This window comes from Emys orbicularis, chromosome 25, assembly GCF_028017835.1.
Source record: "Emys orbicularis isolate rEmyOrb1 chromosome 25, rEmyOrb1.hap1, whole genome shotgun sequence".
Taxonomy (NCBI): domain Eukaryota; kingdom Metazoa; phylum Chordata; order Testudines; family Emydidae; genus Emys; species Emys orbicularis.
This window is the reverse complement of record NC_088707.1, coordinates 2,576,539-2,593,237: the sequence shown is the minus strand read 5'-3', so window position 1 is coordinate 2,593,237 and position 16,699 is coordinate 2,576,539. Positions and strand designations below refer to the sequence as shown.

General features: G+C 39.8%; 1 protein-coding gene across 1 annotated transcript; it reads right to left on the bottom strand.

Annotated features, from left to right (window-relative positions):
- Positions 1-2,312: 2,312 nt before the first annotated feature.
- Positions 2,313-15,290, bottom strand: LOC135894676 (keratin, type I cytoskeletal 12-like). The gene is made up of 12 exons (XM_065422814.1): positions 15,193-15,290; positions 13,782-13,995; positions 10,105-10,608; positions 9,324-9,406; positions 8,563-8,719; positions 6,371-6,532; positions 6,145-6,270; positions 5,065-5,282; positions 4,642-4,660; positions 3,639-3,660; positions 2,833-2,847; positions 2,313-2,419 (listed from the first exon to the last, which is right to left on the bottom strand). The coding sequence occupies exons 1-12, from the start codon at positions 15,288-15,290 to the stop codon at positions 2,313-2,315; spliced, it is 1,725 nt and encodes a 574-aa protein (XP_065278886.1).
- Positions 15,291-16,699: the final 1,409 nt, after the last annotated feature.

The following is a 16,699-nucleotide window of genomic DNA, read 5'->3' as shown; positions in this document are numbered from 1 at the left end:
CCACCTGGAATAAGTTTAACACAGCCCCTACTGTATCCACAAAGTGAGACTGTCCTTTGATCACCTGATCTAGGCTACGATTCAGTGAGGTATTTAAGTACCTGCTTACTTTTAAGCACATGAGTAATCCCATTGACACTTTCTCTGAGCCTAGGTCTACACTACGTGCTGGGCTGTGATTCCCTTGCTCATGTATGCATACTCGCAGTAGATCTCATTGACCTAGCATGGGTATAAATAGCAATGTTGCTGCGGTAGCATGGGTAGCGGCAGCTTGAGGCACAGCTCCTTCCAAAGCTGGAACCACCACTAAAGCCTAGGCTACTAGATGTTCTGAGAGATCCACCACTACCACTAGTACTGAGTGAGGAAAGCTTCCTGGAGCCATCAGCTGTGAGAATAGAGAGAGATATGGCATTAAAACAGAAGTGGGGCCTGCCCCACTATAGCAGAGGTTGTATCAGCCAGGCAAATTTTTAGCCTGTATATGTATAATTAACAGAGATTTTCATTCCTGAATTCGGTCTCGTCATAGCAAAATGTAGTTTGACAAGTTAATGTCTATTATCTACAATTGGGTAATTTTTTTCTGATTAATGTTTTTACTAACTTTATTAAGTACACTTTCATAGAAATATGTCCTTAGGATATTTGTTACACCAAGGATTGTTATGGCAGTAGGTGGAGCAGAGCAAAACTTATTTCACTGTTCTTTTAATCTTTTATTTTGATGATCAATCTTTTTTTCCCCTTTTAACTTTGGCTCTGTTACATTCTCTTCATCTTTCACACTCATAATTTCAACAGGAAACAGAACAAAACTTCGAATGACATGTATGAACAGCACTGCTACCTGGATTATTAGTTTTGCATTTTTTATTTTTAGCAAAGAAAGGGACATCAGATCTGTTGTCATTGTTTGACTCAAAGGCATAATTTAGCCGATGCACTGATTTCTTCTTAAGTTATTTTTAAACTAATTTGGTACTAAAACCTGAGCTGTGCATTTGCTCCACAGAAGCCTGCCAGTGAAAGTCCTGGTATAGGGAGTGGGGGTGGGGGAATTCACTAAAGCAAGAATTTCTTTCTAATTTGGGATTTATAAAAGGCTGAGATGTTGCCTGGTAAATTCATTTTATAATTTGAGCTCACTGGAATTCTTTAGCAGATATTGATTGTAAAAGAGGATTTCACTGGTTGTTGCAATAAATCATCTAGTTTATTTTGTGTTGCGGATATCAACTTATCATATTAAATCAAAAATTTAATAATATTTATTATCAATAATAATAAAATATATAGTGATTTTGTGTAAAAGGCTGCTTCCTGACTTTGAACTTGTCTCAGGAAGGATTACTAGCATTGTAAGAAAAAATTGGTACATAAAACAAATACCACAACTTTTGTCTAGTTAACAGTTTTTCAAAGAGATTTACAATACCTGGTGCAGTTTTTCATTTTTTCCACCACAAGCACAATAAACATTTTCCCAGCTAAAATTGTATGTTGCTTATGCAAATGAAACAAGCATCACAGTGGAAGTTCAGTTTGGGAGAAATTCTCAAAAAGTAATATGGAACAGATGATCAAGTGTCCTCTTTTTAAAAAGAGCAAGTCATTGCAAATGCAAATGTGCTATTACAACCAGTGCATGAGTACAGTTGCGGCAGGATTCCTGTTACTTGCACCTGGTCTAGAAATGTCAGCAGCCACACCATCCCTTATGGGGTTTGTGGTCAGACATATTTCTGGGTGCAGCCCATAGGTTTGGGCTGCATACTATATATATCCTCTTTTAATAAAAATAGCAAAAGTGTTAGAAGCTAGGCCTCCAGTCAGTGCCACTGAAATAATAGCAGCAGAAGATAAATTAGCAGCATTTCTTCTTCCATAACTCCAGTGCATTTAAGCTTAACTATGTGGGTTTAAATTCTGCCCTTGACATAGACAGGAGGGTTACATTGTTAATCAAACCCAGTTACCAAATTGTTTGAGATTTGCCCAACACTAGAATCTATCAGTCAGTACGTAATTCACATAAAAATAATCAGGACCAATATATATATAATTAGCAAAATTAAGAAAGTTTATTGACATACACCAGAACATAGATATATTTTTTTCGTTTTATTTTGCATAACAGAACACTTCTAATTAAAATGAAAAGAAAAAGCAGAGACTTTTCACTAGACTCTCTCTTTTTAAGAAAAGAAAATATTTCCATAGCCACTCAGGATGATGCATTTACTCATTTGCATTCATTCTGGTCACTTTGTATTAGTATCTGTAAAAGGACCATATCTTGATGTTGTTTATCTTATTGGCTTCTCTTCAACTGACTGGACCTTAGATGATGTGACTCTACCATGCTGATCTAACTCTTCAATGATTGTTTTAATCACTCTGATTTTCGTTAGTTCTAAACATGGAATAGAAAATGTGAATGTCAAAACTTAAATATAAGATAAAAAATAATGCTCAATTCACTGTCATTTTTTTTGCAAGGGATATGTTTCAGAGATACTATAGTATATCCATCAAACATTGGTTGTAGGCAGACAATGGTGTAAATTAATCTAAGATACTATAAGGACTTCTTCATTTCTTTCTTAACTCAGATGGAGTGTGAAATTCCTCATTACCATTTTGGGATAAGAACTTGACTAAAAGTCCATTAGATTATAACAAACATCTAACACATACTGAGAGAGTATTTTTTACTCCTAAGTAATAGCAAAAAAACCCAACATTCTTCCTCTACACCTGAATTTGCCAAGATCTCTACAGCCTAATAACAAAATTCAAAGGAAAATAAACACAGAAACTAATTACCTTTGCTGATATCACCTGACTTAGATTCAGAGCTTGCAGATCCAGAACGTCTAGATCCCAACTCTGTACCAGAGCCAGAACCACTAGAGCCTGAAACTGTAGCAGATCCTGTACCTCTCAATCCCAAATCTGTGCCAAATCCTAGATTTCTAGATCCTGAATCTCCAGAAATAGAACTTCTACATCCAGGACCTCCATATCCAGAATCACTGTAATAAGTAATATTTTATTTTAGTTATTATTTAACCATATTTTCAGCTCTCTCATTATATGCGGTGTGGAACAAAAGTAGAGAATGACACTATGAGATTTTGTGCTTCGCCTCTAAAATGTGTAGCACAGAACTTGGAGCACAGGGAGATGAGGGATTAAGGTGGCTTTAAACCGGGGTTCCCAAACTTTTTACTAACTTTTTACCCACGAACTGCATTTTGTCTTTATTTTTGTGCCAAGCCTGGGTCCAAATTTGTGTGTGGGGGGAGACAAAATCATAGGCCAGCATCCTCCTCTTCTCGCCCCACTGAGGGGGGGCACTCATCACCCAGAGCAGTTCCCTCTGCCCTGGCCTGCTACCCTAATCGTGGCCTGGTGTGGAGGGGAGACCCCAAGAAAATGGGGTTGGAGAGCAAGACTGTGCTGTGTTCACTCTGCAGCAGCAGTAGGTCCTGTCCCACAGGGCTGGGTCTGGCTCCCCACTCTAGGCAGCCCATCCTGGTGCATGGGGGCACAGCCCCATCAGGTTTGGCTCAGCCACCCTTCCGTCATGATGGAGGGGTAGCCAGGCCAAACCCAAGTGGCGCAACCACCCGGTGCATTAGATTGGAATGCCTGGAGTGGGAAGCCAGGCCCTACAGGACGGGAGCTATTGCTGCAGGGTGAGTGAATGGCAGGTTTACTCTCCAACCCCTCTGCACTAGGCCTGCGACCCATGTAGAACCTTTCGGCAACCCACCAGTGGGATGGGGTCCACCGTTTCGGAAACATCACTTTAAGCAACCTTTATGTCCTCCTAGTCCTGAGCTGTACTAGGCTCTGGGACCAGAGCCCTATGGGCTGCAGTGCCACCTGGAATCTCCACATTGTTGCATGTTCCAGTCTTGGGCTTGACATTCTGTTCCTGCCTCCAGCCCCCTCCCTGACATGCCCATATTCCTGTGCTTGCAAGGGAATCCCTGGAAAACCACTTTATGACTGTCATTCACAGTTCCAGCACTGGGGGAATTTTCTACCAGCTAGAACCGAGGCTTGTAGAGTCCCTTTACATTGGTCCTGACCTTTTATCTGGTGTAAAGGGGTTGGAGTATGAGCGACGATTTCATCTGCAGTCCCTGCCCAAGGAGCATGCATTTCAAATGAAACAATGAGCAATCCATTTCAGACACACCGTACATCAGATCACATGAACGTCTGATATCGAAGTACTACTGATGACCAGTTTCAATGAAAGGTTTTGTGGCGAAGGTTTGTGTTTGTTTTAAGAATGGATTTGAATGAAGAAATGGTGACTCGTTTACACAAAGGAAGTAGATCTTTACCATATAGTAATATTAAAATTTCAAGGAATACAGAGAGATTTCAAAAGGGAATCAAAATTGTATTATTCAATATTTTAAAGGGTCGTAGAAAACATAAATGTTTAACATAAAATTTTTTTTCTTAGTAATTTTAATGCAATATTAAATTAGAGCCCGCTAAACAGCACTAATGTGAAGTGGCAATGGTCAGGGTACAGTGATATATGTAGAATCTAGACTAGAAAGTGGATAAGACATCCAGAGCTGGGTGAAATTTTTCTGACACATAGTTTACTTGCTGAAAACTGCAGTTTCTGGCTTGACCAAAACTATTTGTGAATTTGAGTTGAATTCGATGAATAGTTTTGGACAAAAAATTTTTTTTTTTCAAAAGTTGATGCATTTTGGTGTGTTGCTTAGAAATGTAGCTAATATATTTAAAAAAAGACCAAAAAGAGGTTAAAAGCACCTGAAACCAAAATGACCCCCCCCCCCCAATAAATTTGTTTTGGGTCGAATGAAACATTTTCTTTGATCTGAAACAGAATTTTTTTTTTGTTTTTCGTTTTGGCAAGGAAAACTGAAAAAATTCCCTTTCTAGTCAACCCCAAAAGATTTTTTTTTAATTTTGTTTTTCAGTTGGCCACTAACCTGAAAAATCAGTTATTTGTTCAGCTGTAAATACATTGTTTTCTTCAGTACTCTTCCCTTTTCTTACCTTCCCTCTCCATCTAGCAGGCGGCGGTAAACCTCAATCTCATTTTCCAGATGAATCTTGATGTCCAGGAGTAATTCATACTCTGAATTCTGGCATTCCATGTCATCCCTTATCTGTTGCACTTGTGTCTCCACGCTGCTAATCACCACTTGTATTTCTGAAAGCTGTGCACAATAGCGACCTTCTGTCTCTGTCAAGGTGGCTTCAAGAGATTGTTTCTGACATAGAAGAAAAATGAACAATACTAATATGAGGGGTGGAAGAAAAACCTTGTTTTAATAACAATGAGATATGAGCATATGAAATTTAGGAGCCTAATGAGCCTCATCTTCAAAAGCAGTGTAGGCACTTAGGAGCCTAAGTCCCATTAACATTTTACCTTAGATCTTTGTTTTAATAACATGGAATATAAAGATAAAGAAAGCAGCTTTTATTATTTAGTATAACAAACTACTCAACAATTAATAGTGTATGATTTTAACTCTTTTAAATGGTTACATATTAGTTTTCTTTGTTCATATACTATTTGTGCTTTTAATAGCATTACAGAAAAATGGAGCCAAAAGGTGAAGAAAGACACTTTCATTTTTAGTATAACAAACTACATGACCATTAACAGAACATGATTTCATCCCTTTGATTGCCATAGAATATTTGTTTCCTTTGTTAGTAGACCTTTATTGTGTCAGTTTGTGTCAATGTATATATCATTCCATTTTATTTTGAAACACTGCAGTTCTTTTGCAATGCTACCCCAGCTATCATTTTTTATGCTTTAGCGCAGAAGTTGTTTGAACAACAAAGTAAAAGGAGAAATTTATAATGTATCATATATCTCTTGCACATAAAGTGCAACACCCTGACTTCATCAAAGCCCATGGCAAAGCTCCCATTCACTTCTATGAGGGCAGGATTTCACCCAAATGCTATTTTAGAGGTACAGATTTCAAAAATGCATATAAGATTTAGGAGCTTAAGCCCCATCTTCAAAAGCAATGTAGGCACTTAGGAGCCGAAGTCCCATTAAAAATTGTACCTTAGATCTTTCGAAATTAATCTAAGACGTATCTATTCTCATACCAGAACAAGTTGGGATTTCAGCTCTATCTCCAAGGCTTGAAGAGTGCGTCTCAGTTCAGTAATCTGACTTTTGTTGGTACTGGTCTCCTCAGCACTAAAGTTGATCTGTACATTCAGTTCTTTACTCTGAGGTATTGCAATAACAACAAAAAATGTTATTTAGTGAAGCAAAATGTCCCAGTTTCATGGAATTGAGTCTGCTTTTAGAACACTTGTTAGCAGTTACCTTTTCATTGAACCAGGCTTCAGCGGCTTTCCGATTTTGCTCAGCAAGGGCCTCATACTCGGCTCTCATTTTATTCAGAAGTGTAGTGAGATCAATTCCTGGAGCAGCATTAATTTCTACATTAACATCACTAGAGATTGTGCTTTGCAAACTTTTCATTTCCTAAATGAAGAGAAAAGAAGACTTGTGGCTTGATCCTGCAAGGGACTAAATGCTCTAGCCTTCATGCTCAGTGTTCAGAGTACCTTAAGGAAATGTCTATGCTCCACTGTAAGCCCAGGGTTCAAATTCAGGCTCAAACTGAATCTCACTTCCCTACAAATCATGCTAACCCAGGGTCCCAGGACCCCACAGGTGTGGAGGGTCTTAGTCTTAGTCAATCTGGGACTCAGGTTCAAGCCCTATTGCTTTTCAGTATAGAGGTAGCCCCACTAGACTTCTGGGAGTCCAGCAAAAGTATTCCACAATCCCATGAGCCGACTTGCTTTGTCCTCTGAACAGTCAAGTTTGGTGGATAGGCCAGTTTTCTCATGCTTGCACCATGAACAAAGAGCTAGCATGGCCACATTTTGAGAGGGCACTAGGACGTCTGAGATGTGGATGGTTGGACTTGGCCCTGCATAATACAGTGTGGACGCTGGAGCACCACGTTGGGACCCAGGGTTGAACAATTCCTATACATTGCATTGTAGACATACCCTAAGTGGCTTGTTTGTGGTCTGCCTAGTTCTATTGCTTTTTGTGCCTTGTATACTTGTTGCAAGTACATGGGGTCAAGATTTGCCCACTAACAAAGTATTACATCTAACAGTAAGTAATAACAAAGTGTAAAAATCATTTAAAAAAGACTAGCTGCATAGGCCTTTATAAAAATACCTGCCAATTTATGATTAACATCGAGATTTAAACGATTAAGCACTTACATTTAAAAATCCAGTATTGTGCTTTTAAATTTTGTTTTAAAGTACTGAGATAATTATAATACACACCAATAAATTTTTTTTCCAAACTCTCAGGATGTAAACTCAGAATTTTGTTTTCAATATATAGTTTAACTAATAAATCTCTTTGGAAAGATGAATCAGAGCCATTAAATGTATGTGAGCACTCTGTTTTGGCCAAGAAGTCTCTAAATCATAGAATATTAAAATATGAACATTAAAATAGTTTAAAACTATGATTACTAGTGTCATTACAATTTTGCCACATGAATTAATATGCGAAGGAATTTGCTTCTACATCTCTTGATTTATCAAGTGTATTGCTCTGTACATCCATAGAGGGGCAAAAAAGTACAACTTTATTTTATGTTCTTTTACCTAAAGAAATCATAAGGCAATCCTCTTGATTTGTAAAGATATATGAAATATGAAAATGAATCCTTTTCTTTCAAATGTAAATCTTTGCAAAATTGCAACAAATCCCTCCCTTATTGCCAATTATGAATTCTAACAAATGTCTGGCTAGTATAAATGCTACAACTCAGTAAATAATTGGCTAGATTGTGTCTTTGCCAGAAGTAATGAATGAGGATCAGTGTTATTGTATGCACCATATTGTGGCATCAGAGACTCAGTAAGGTTCCTGGTTCCCTGCTTATTCTGTGGAGAAGTAATCTGTGCCAGCCCCATACCTGGTGCAGATTACTTCCTCCTCCATGCAGGCTCAGCTGTGCTGAGTGTGGAGTTAAATCTCTATACACTCCCTACTCTTGCCAGCCCACTTCCCACTAGCCATGTACTTGGGATGGGGTGTAGTGAAACTCCAGAGATTGCTCTTCTCAGCACTGCTACCTGCAATATGGATACACTGCACAGAAGAGCAGGGGGGCACCAGACACAATCTTTCTCCTCTGCATGGCGTGCAGAGTGAGTGAGAATCTTGCTCAATATGATCAAATAAACAGTGACATTCTTATCAAAATTTACAATTTATTTTGTCCTTAAATTTTTTCTGAAAAACAGTCTCTTTTATAATGTATACCCCCAAAGAATACAAATATCTAATCCTTCAAAAGAATAATTTACAAAGATAGTATGCAATGAATTATTAATAAACAAACAACTTGGGCCTGATTCTCAGCTGCTTAAATCAGCGTACCTTCATGGATTTCAGTGGAGCTACACCCATTTATAATAGCTGAGAAATTTGGCCCCTTGACTTCAGGAAGCTAGGCATAGATCCTACCTTACCTCCTCATGGTTCTTCTTGAGGTAAGCCTGCTCTTCATTCAGGTTTTTAGTCTGCATCTCCAGGTCATTCCTGGCAAGAGTCAGTTCGTCCAGGACTTTACGTAGACCACTGATGTCGGCTTCAACACTTTGGTGAAGGTATATCTCATTCTCATATCTAAAAAAAAATTGTTAAAAGAAGTAGGGTCAAATTGTAATACCCATACCATAGCCATTGCTGCATGGTATCTTATTCCACAAATAGTACATTTAAATCAGTGGGCTTACTCACTGAATAAGGTACTTCTCAGTGTGAATAAGGTTGGCAGAATCTGTCCCTTAAGTCTAGACATAAGTTTAGATCATTTGAGTAAAAATTATTTATTTTCATCTCTTTTGCTAATTTGTAAGCTCTGGAAAATGCATGCAATCAAAATTTCCATTGACTGAAAGATTGGGTTGATGGCCATTGGACATTAGTTTTACAATCTAAATCCCTCTACAATTCTATTATTTTTATAAAGCACCAAATGTGCACTAAAGTCTGAGTTATACATTGTATTACACAACAAGTAATTTAAAAATATTTTCACAATATGAAATTTTTACAGAGATGTCAATCAGTGCTGGAATCTGTCAAAAGATTTAAGAATTATATTTGGAACAGTGTCTCCTTCAAATGCAAAAGTGGGAATATTGAAAGGTTCCAGTACAGTGGTCTGATAGTATTAACTTTTGCATGATTTTAGCAATACATGTCCAATATAATTAATTCAACTTACTTGAGTCTGAAGTCATCAGCAGCCAGCCTGGCATTGTCAATTTGCAGAATGATCCTGGCATTGTCAACAGTTGCAGCAATGATCTAAAAAACAGCAGGAGGTACTGAGAAATCAGTTATTTCTTGGACTCTCTTAAGTTTGCCAGGTTTACTTGTGTCTCATGCTTTGGATGAACTTAATCAAAGTCAATGGAGAAAAAATGTAAGTAGTTCAAAAACTGATATCTGATACTTACATGAATAACTAACATGATAAAATATTTGCTTATCTTGGTCAGTTCAATATTTTAGAAATATTTTCTCATTTGTCCACATTCTCCTCTGTTACTCCATTCATGCTTATTCTCACTTTTCTTTTTCCATATCCCTTTGCAATAGTTGATGCACACCTGGTGCTAAGTTCACTTCATACCCCCTCTAAAATAAAGCCACATTAGGACAATGTTTGACACAATGATCTCTTTCTCGTAGTTTCCTTTCTGGCAGTCTTTCAGCTCTACTTTTGGGGATTTGTGAATATCTCCTGGGTTATGTCAGTGAACTTCTGCTGATTTTCTTAAACTTGATCTTCATTATGAACCTATTGAGCACATTCAGGTCCCTGGAGCCCAATCCTGCTGCAAATGAAATTGTCAACTTATTTATAATGTAGGCTTGACATTTGACATTAATATTACAATTCAGTCAGGTACATAGTTAACAATTTACTTTTCAGAATAAGACAATAATTAAATGCATTATTTAATTCCAATAACAAATTATTGAAAAATATAATTTCTTACTTGATTTCCAAGGTTTTCAATAATAGCATAGTATTTACTGTAGTTGCGAGGTCCTCCATCAGTATGTGGTCCAAATTTCTCATACCAGTCCTTGATTTTGTGTTCAAGCTCTGTATTTGCCTCTTCCAGAGCATTTACTTTGCCCAGGTAGGAGGCCAAACGGTCATTAAGGTTCTGCAAGGTTTCCTTTTCACTACCTGAGAGAAGTCCACCGTCTCCGCCTGTAGCACCAACAGCACCATAACCGAAGTTATAAAAGGACCCACCTGCGCCACTTCCAATGCCACACCATCCAGAACCAGCACCCCAGCCTCCCCCAGACCCATACATTACCACTCCAGAACCTCCACCCAAGCAACACACTCCACCACTAGGTATTTTTATAGATGCACCACTACTGCGGCAGGAGGAATTTTGCCTAGATCCAAGACCAAAGTAAGACATGGTGCTGAAGTAAAAGCTAAGCTTTGAAAGTGCAGAAATGTAGCTCAAGGACAGACTGCACTATAAGGACAATATCAAGCTTTTATATACACATTTGTAAGGGTGTGTTCTTTTGGAACATACTTTTCTTAAGTGCATTGCTCTATGTATAATTTACCATTTCTAGCTCATTTCATAGCTGCATGACTGGTGGTTATTAATAGCTAACCCCGATATTCCTGTTTGTTTATTTTCCCTCAGGACATTTGTGATGTCAAAATTTGAAAATGTGTGTACCAAAACTTTCATTACACTACATGTTTTCAACAAGATTGTATCATTTTTCTCTTTCCCCAGTACAAACATATTTTCTTTCGTTCCTACCCTTTCTCTAGTTTTGCACATACATTTGCAACACATTTACTCCTTTATGACAGGAGGGAGCGCAAACAGCTTTCTTCTTGGCTGGTTTGTATTCATTGTATTTCCTCACCCAGGGTGTTGCAGTAATAGCTATGTAGTTTATGTTATATCTGGAGTGCATCTTCACGTTGTTTTCTGACGTACTTGTCTTCTTTTGTGAAGCTTTAGAAAACAATTTTGTTATGTCAGTTTCTTTGACTAGTTGGAAGTACCACAACACAGGGTTATCTACAATCAGAACATGGATTATATTCATTTAAATGTTTGCCTCCACATTGTCCAGAACCCAGAAGGATAACAGCATGATTCAACAAGCAGTTATTATGCCTGGAAGTTTGAAGAGTCTCTGCTTCAGCAGATAAGAGCATTGGCATTTAACTGAGATATGGATAATTTGACCACTACTTTTCTCCATCTGTTGATACAGTGTTCGTGCCCTACAATAGAAACAGTTCCTGAAGGGAAAGTAGTGTTTTTATTTGCATGCATTGACTAAAAGAGAGGGACATTATTCTATGACAAATAGCTGGTGTACAAACTTGTTAGGAGAAGCAACTAGAAATAGTCATCAAAAAGAAAATGTGAATAATCTTTCAGAAAAAAAAGATTGATGTACCTAGAAAAAAGTGTGATACACCTGAACAGTCAACCTTTGCTTGGGTCTGCTTATGAGAAAAGAGCACACAGTCTTTATTCAGTGTTTAGCTGCTTTGTATTGCAGACTAGATAACCCATATCATTTTTAGATCACTTGGTAGTACAGATATGTATTCAGCAAAAATCCTGAAAATTTGTGAAACTTGAAACTTGTCTCAACCTTTCCAAGGTAATGTATTTAAAACATAAAATGTTAGCTTTGCCACAATTAATAAAAAAAGATTTACTACTTTTTTATGTTTACTGAAAGAAAATGTAGTTACTAACAGATCAGACATACACGGGATGTCACTTTATTGCTTTATATAGTCAACGTAGAGAACCAAAACAAAAGGGCTCCAAACCCCAGTTAAACCTACTCTCCTAAAATAAATTTCTCATTCACAACACACTTTAATTTTGTGATTACTTTTATTAATTTTCATAAAGAAACAGACCATTAAAAGTAAAAAAGGTAAACGACTACCACACTATTCTAATAGAAAACTGGCTCCTTTCAGCTTCACATTTTAAAAAATAACAAAGAGTCCTGTGGCACCTTATAGACTAACAGATGTATTGGAGCATAAGCTTTCGTGGGTGAATACCCACTTCGTCAGACCCACAGGACTCTTTGTTGCTTTTTTACAGATCCAGACTAACACGGCTACCCCTCTGATTTTAAAAAATAATTATCTTTCCAACTCTCTGTCCCCACCTTCTCCTCCCTGCCATGTAGCTAAGATACAGTTTGGAAAAGAGGAAGCCTGTGCACATATTACTATAACAACATTTTAAATTATTCATACAAAAGGATTGAAAGCTAATTTAATTAGTAAAGCCTCTCTGGATAATCCTGTACAAATAAAAAAAGTTTTAAATTATTACTGTGATTATTTATTCTTTGTTTCTGGTAGTGTCCACAATGAGCTAGTCACTGGATAGACACAAAAAAGTTACAATCCCTGCCCTAAAAACATACAGACTAAATAAGACTGTGTTTTTATGTGTGTATATGTGTTTTGTTCTCCTCTCCTCCATGAGAAACTATTTTTTTCTTCTGATAAAAACTTCACATGTTGCCTGTCTCATAGCCTAAAGGGAACCCCATATCTATATTATTAAATAGACATGCACTATATGATGATAAAGACCAGGTATTTTCAATGTTTTTCATAGTTTGAGACACATTTTAATACAGAGATTATTTTGTGAACTATTTCCCATTCTATTCATGATTATATTACATTCTTGTGGCAACTAGAGCAGTTGCCTTTGTGGAAAAATATTCAATGTGTTTATAGCTTCTTAAGAATCTCTACTGTAGCCTTAAAAGGACAGGTTTCTGGAGCAAGTGAATCATCCTTGGTTGAAACTGTCTCAATTTTCTCTGTTTCTTGTAACATGCAATTTAGAATGTCAGACCGGTCTTCAATCATTGTGTAATGTTTACTGTAGTCGTGAGGTCTTCCATCATTACCAGCTCTTGGGCCAAATTTAGCATACTGTTCATTAATTTTCATAAGAACATAAGAACGGCCATACTGGGTCAGACCAAAGGTCCATCCAGCCCAGTATCCTGTCTACCGACAGTGGTCAATGCCAGGTGCCCCAGAGGGAGTGAACCTAACAGGTAATGATCAAGTGATCTCTCTCCTGCCATCCATCTCCATCCTCTGACAAACAGAGGCTAGGGACACCCTTCCTTACCCATCCTGGCTAATAGCCATTAATGGACTTAACCTCCATGAATTTATCCAGTTCTCTTTTAAACACTGTTATAGTCCTAGCCTTCACAACCTCCTCAGGCAAGGAGTTCCACAAGTTGACTGTGTGCTGTGTGAAGAAGAGCTTCCTTTTATTTGTTTTAAACCTGCTGCCCATTAATTTCATTTGGTGGCCCCTAGTTCTTGTATTATGGGAAGAAGTAAATAACTTTTCCTTATTCACTTTCTCTACACCACTCATGATTTTATATACTTCTATCATATCCCCCCTTAGTCTCCTCTTTTCCAAGCTGAAAGCTCACCATTAGCTTCCTCCAAAGCATGTGCTTTGCCAAGTAGTATGCCAAACGGTCATTAAGGTTTTGCATGGTTTGTTTTTCATCACCACAGAGAAGACCACTGTCACCACCAATAACAACCCTCATGCACCACTGGTTTAAAAGCTTCCAGCTGAGCCACTTCCAGTACCATCCCATCCAGAACTGACTCCCCAAGCTCCACCTGTGCCCCACATCCCAACACCAGAATTCCACACTCCACCACTAGCTCTCCTGCCAAAACCACACATCTGACCTCCAGAAATATGTGATCCACTACTAGAGCTTCCGGCAAAGCCACATGTTGCACTGTTTGGTACTCAGACAGATCTGCTGCTGCTTTGTGAGGAGGAAACCTGGTTGCACTTGTGATAAAAGAAGGTCATTGTCATGAAGAAGATATACAGTGTTTTCCAGTGCAAATATGCAGTTTAAGTAGAGGCTGTGAAGATAATTTTAAGCTTTTATATACAAATTTCAAATTGCATCATACTCTTCTTAAGTATATAATATTTTTTGCTGATTTACCTTTCCTAGCTCACCATTAGGTAAATTATGATTATTAATAGCCAGCCCCAAAATGTCCATTTGTGTTCTTTCTTCTGGTGTTTGTCATGTCAAGATAGAAAATGGATGTAATAGAATAGTTCATACCTTTCTTTATACTCTTCTGTCTTCAGCTTTTGAACAAAACTGAGTAATTCTTTTATTTCTTTACAGCTTTATTTCTCCCTAACCCAAATAAATTATTTTAATGATGTTTTTACCTATCCTTTCTATAATTTGTTACACGTGTTTGCAATTTTTGAAGTTCCTTTTGCCAGGAGGCTGTGCAAATACTTCTGGGTTGATTTCAGCTTATTTTGTTTCTTCAATCAGGGTAGTGCCTAATAACTATGGGCTAGATTGTCACTTTACAATTTTCCTTGAGCAAGGGGATGCATGTAGTTGTGTTGCCCCAGAAGCAGCCTGGCAAGCCAGCTTTGACTCAGAGCTTTCTGGTCTCTTCACTGCACTAGGTAGGTAATACACTGTGCTGGGCTTATGCCTGGCTTAGCATATATAATATGGCACGTCACACAGAGGGTTGGAGCCAAGGCTCTATTTAGTCCCTGCCCCATCCTGCTCACCTGCACAATGGGGTGAGGGGGAATAGTGGTTCTTTTTCGAGTGGCTCTGCATATTCCCACTTATGGGTATTGTGCCACCTAGTGGTGCATAAGAGTAGAACCTTTTCTAACCAGTGTCTGTTAGAGTGCTTTTGTGTCCGCTTCTGCCCCTCTGCTCAGCATCTCTGAATGTTCTGAGGGTGAGGCTATATAAAGGGGTGCAGAGCCCTCCACCACCTCAGCTCCTTCCAATCGCATGCCAAAGATGGAAGTGAACTGCTCTGGTCCATTTGGATCTGGGTATTTTTCCTCCATTCTTAGTGTTCTGTTAATTGTTTAGTATTGTGACTCCTGGCAGGAGGGCTGAGTCCTTGAAAAGCGGGGTCCTCCCTCTCTCGTGCAGGCGAGCCATGCTCACCTTATTGCTGAAGAAGGGGGACCTCCGCGACCTACAGAACCGGCGTCCCGTCTCGCTCCTCAGCACGGACTACAAGGTCGTAGCGAAGGTCATCTTGCTGCGGCTGGGGTCCATGCTGGTGGACATGGTCCATCCCAACCAGACCTACACCTCCCAGGCCGGACCATCTTCGATAACTTGTACTTGGTCCAGGACCTCTTGGAGCTGGGGTGTAGGGATGGTCTGTCGTTTGCCCTCCTGTCCCTGGACCAGGAGAAGGTGTTCAACAGGTTGGACCATGGGTATCTCCTGGGCACTCTGCGGGTGTTCGGCTTTGGGCTCCAGTTCGTGGGCTTTCTCCAGGTGCTGTACGCTGAAGCAGAGTGTCTGGTCAGGCTCAACTGGATCCTGACCGAGCCGGTCAGCTTCGGGTGGGGAGTACGGCAGGGATGCCCCCTCTTGGGCCATCTGTACACTCTGGTGATCGAGCCTTTCCTCTGTCTCCTCCGCCGGAGGTTGACGGGGTTGGTGCTTCTGGAGCTGGAGCTGCGGCTGGTCCTGTTGGTGTATGCCGATGACGTGCTCCTCGTGGTCCAGGACCCGGGCGACCTTGTGCGGTTGGAGGCCTGCCAGGCCGTTTACTCAGCGGCCTCGTCTGCCTGGGTCAACTTGGTCAAGAGCTCTGGCCTGGTGGTCGGGGTATGAGGGGGTCTGGATGCATGGGGGTTGGGCGGATGGGGGAGCAGCTCCCTGTACACGGATCCCTCCCCGTGCAGCTGAGGAGCGATGGATGCGGGAAGCGGGGGTGTGTGTGTGTGTGTGTGTGTGTGCTTGCAGAGCTTCCTGCGGCTGGGGGAGAAATCTGAGGGTGGATCTGACCCAACCCCGGATGCCGTGCAGAAGAGGAAGTCCAATCCTTCCCAGCCCAGCTGGGACTAGCAGCTTAGCATCAGCCAAGTCTTCCACAGTCCCACCTCCTGCCCCACAGTGATTTACTTCTCTCCCGGCTGCCCTGGACACCCGAAACATACTGCTGGGGACGATTGCATGACCACTCTTGTGGCTTCCCTTTGCTTCCCCATCAGAAAGTCATTTTTTTGCGGGGAAGCAGGGAAATCTGCACGTGCGCAGTGGCACAGAATTCCCCCAGGAGTAAACAAAAAGCGTTGCCTCTTCTGGTTGAGAGCAGGAAGGGACAGTCAGTCCATCTCAGGTGCTTTCCTTCTGGATTTAATGGATTAAATAATGTATTGTTGAATGTTACATATTAACAAGATTTCCTGTACCTGCTGTTGGCACCAGGGGGCTACTACCCCTGAATGGATCTTTAATGGCTCCCAGCGGAGCAGATTACTGTCATACCAGTGAAAGAGGTCCACAGTGATTAGCTTGCATACACTGCAGTTTATTCGAGAAGGAATTACACAAGCGGTAAAGGATTGCATTAAGCACATAACTCCTATGTTAGACATTAAAGAACTATACACTAAGAGCTATACATTCCTCTTAGCGAGCCTCTCTTTCACAAACATACACAAACAGGCCCCATGCTAGCCTCACACA

Excerpts from the sequence above, each read along its gene's own strand:
- LOC135894676 (XM_065422814.1), bottom strand. The coding sequence starts at position 15,290 with ATGGACCATGTCCACCAGCATGGACCCCAGCCGCAGCAAGATGACCTT. Across the intron at positions 10,609-13,781 it reads AGTCAGTTCTGGATGGGATG|TGCAGTCTGTCCTTGAGCTA; the intron begins GTACTGGAAGTG and ends TTGTCCTTATAG. Across the intron at positions 6,271-6,370 it reads AAGCCTGGTTCAATGAAAAG|AGTAAAGAACTGAATGTACA; the intron begins GTAACTGCTAAC and ends GCAATACCTCAG.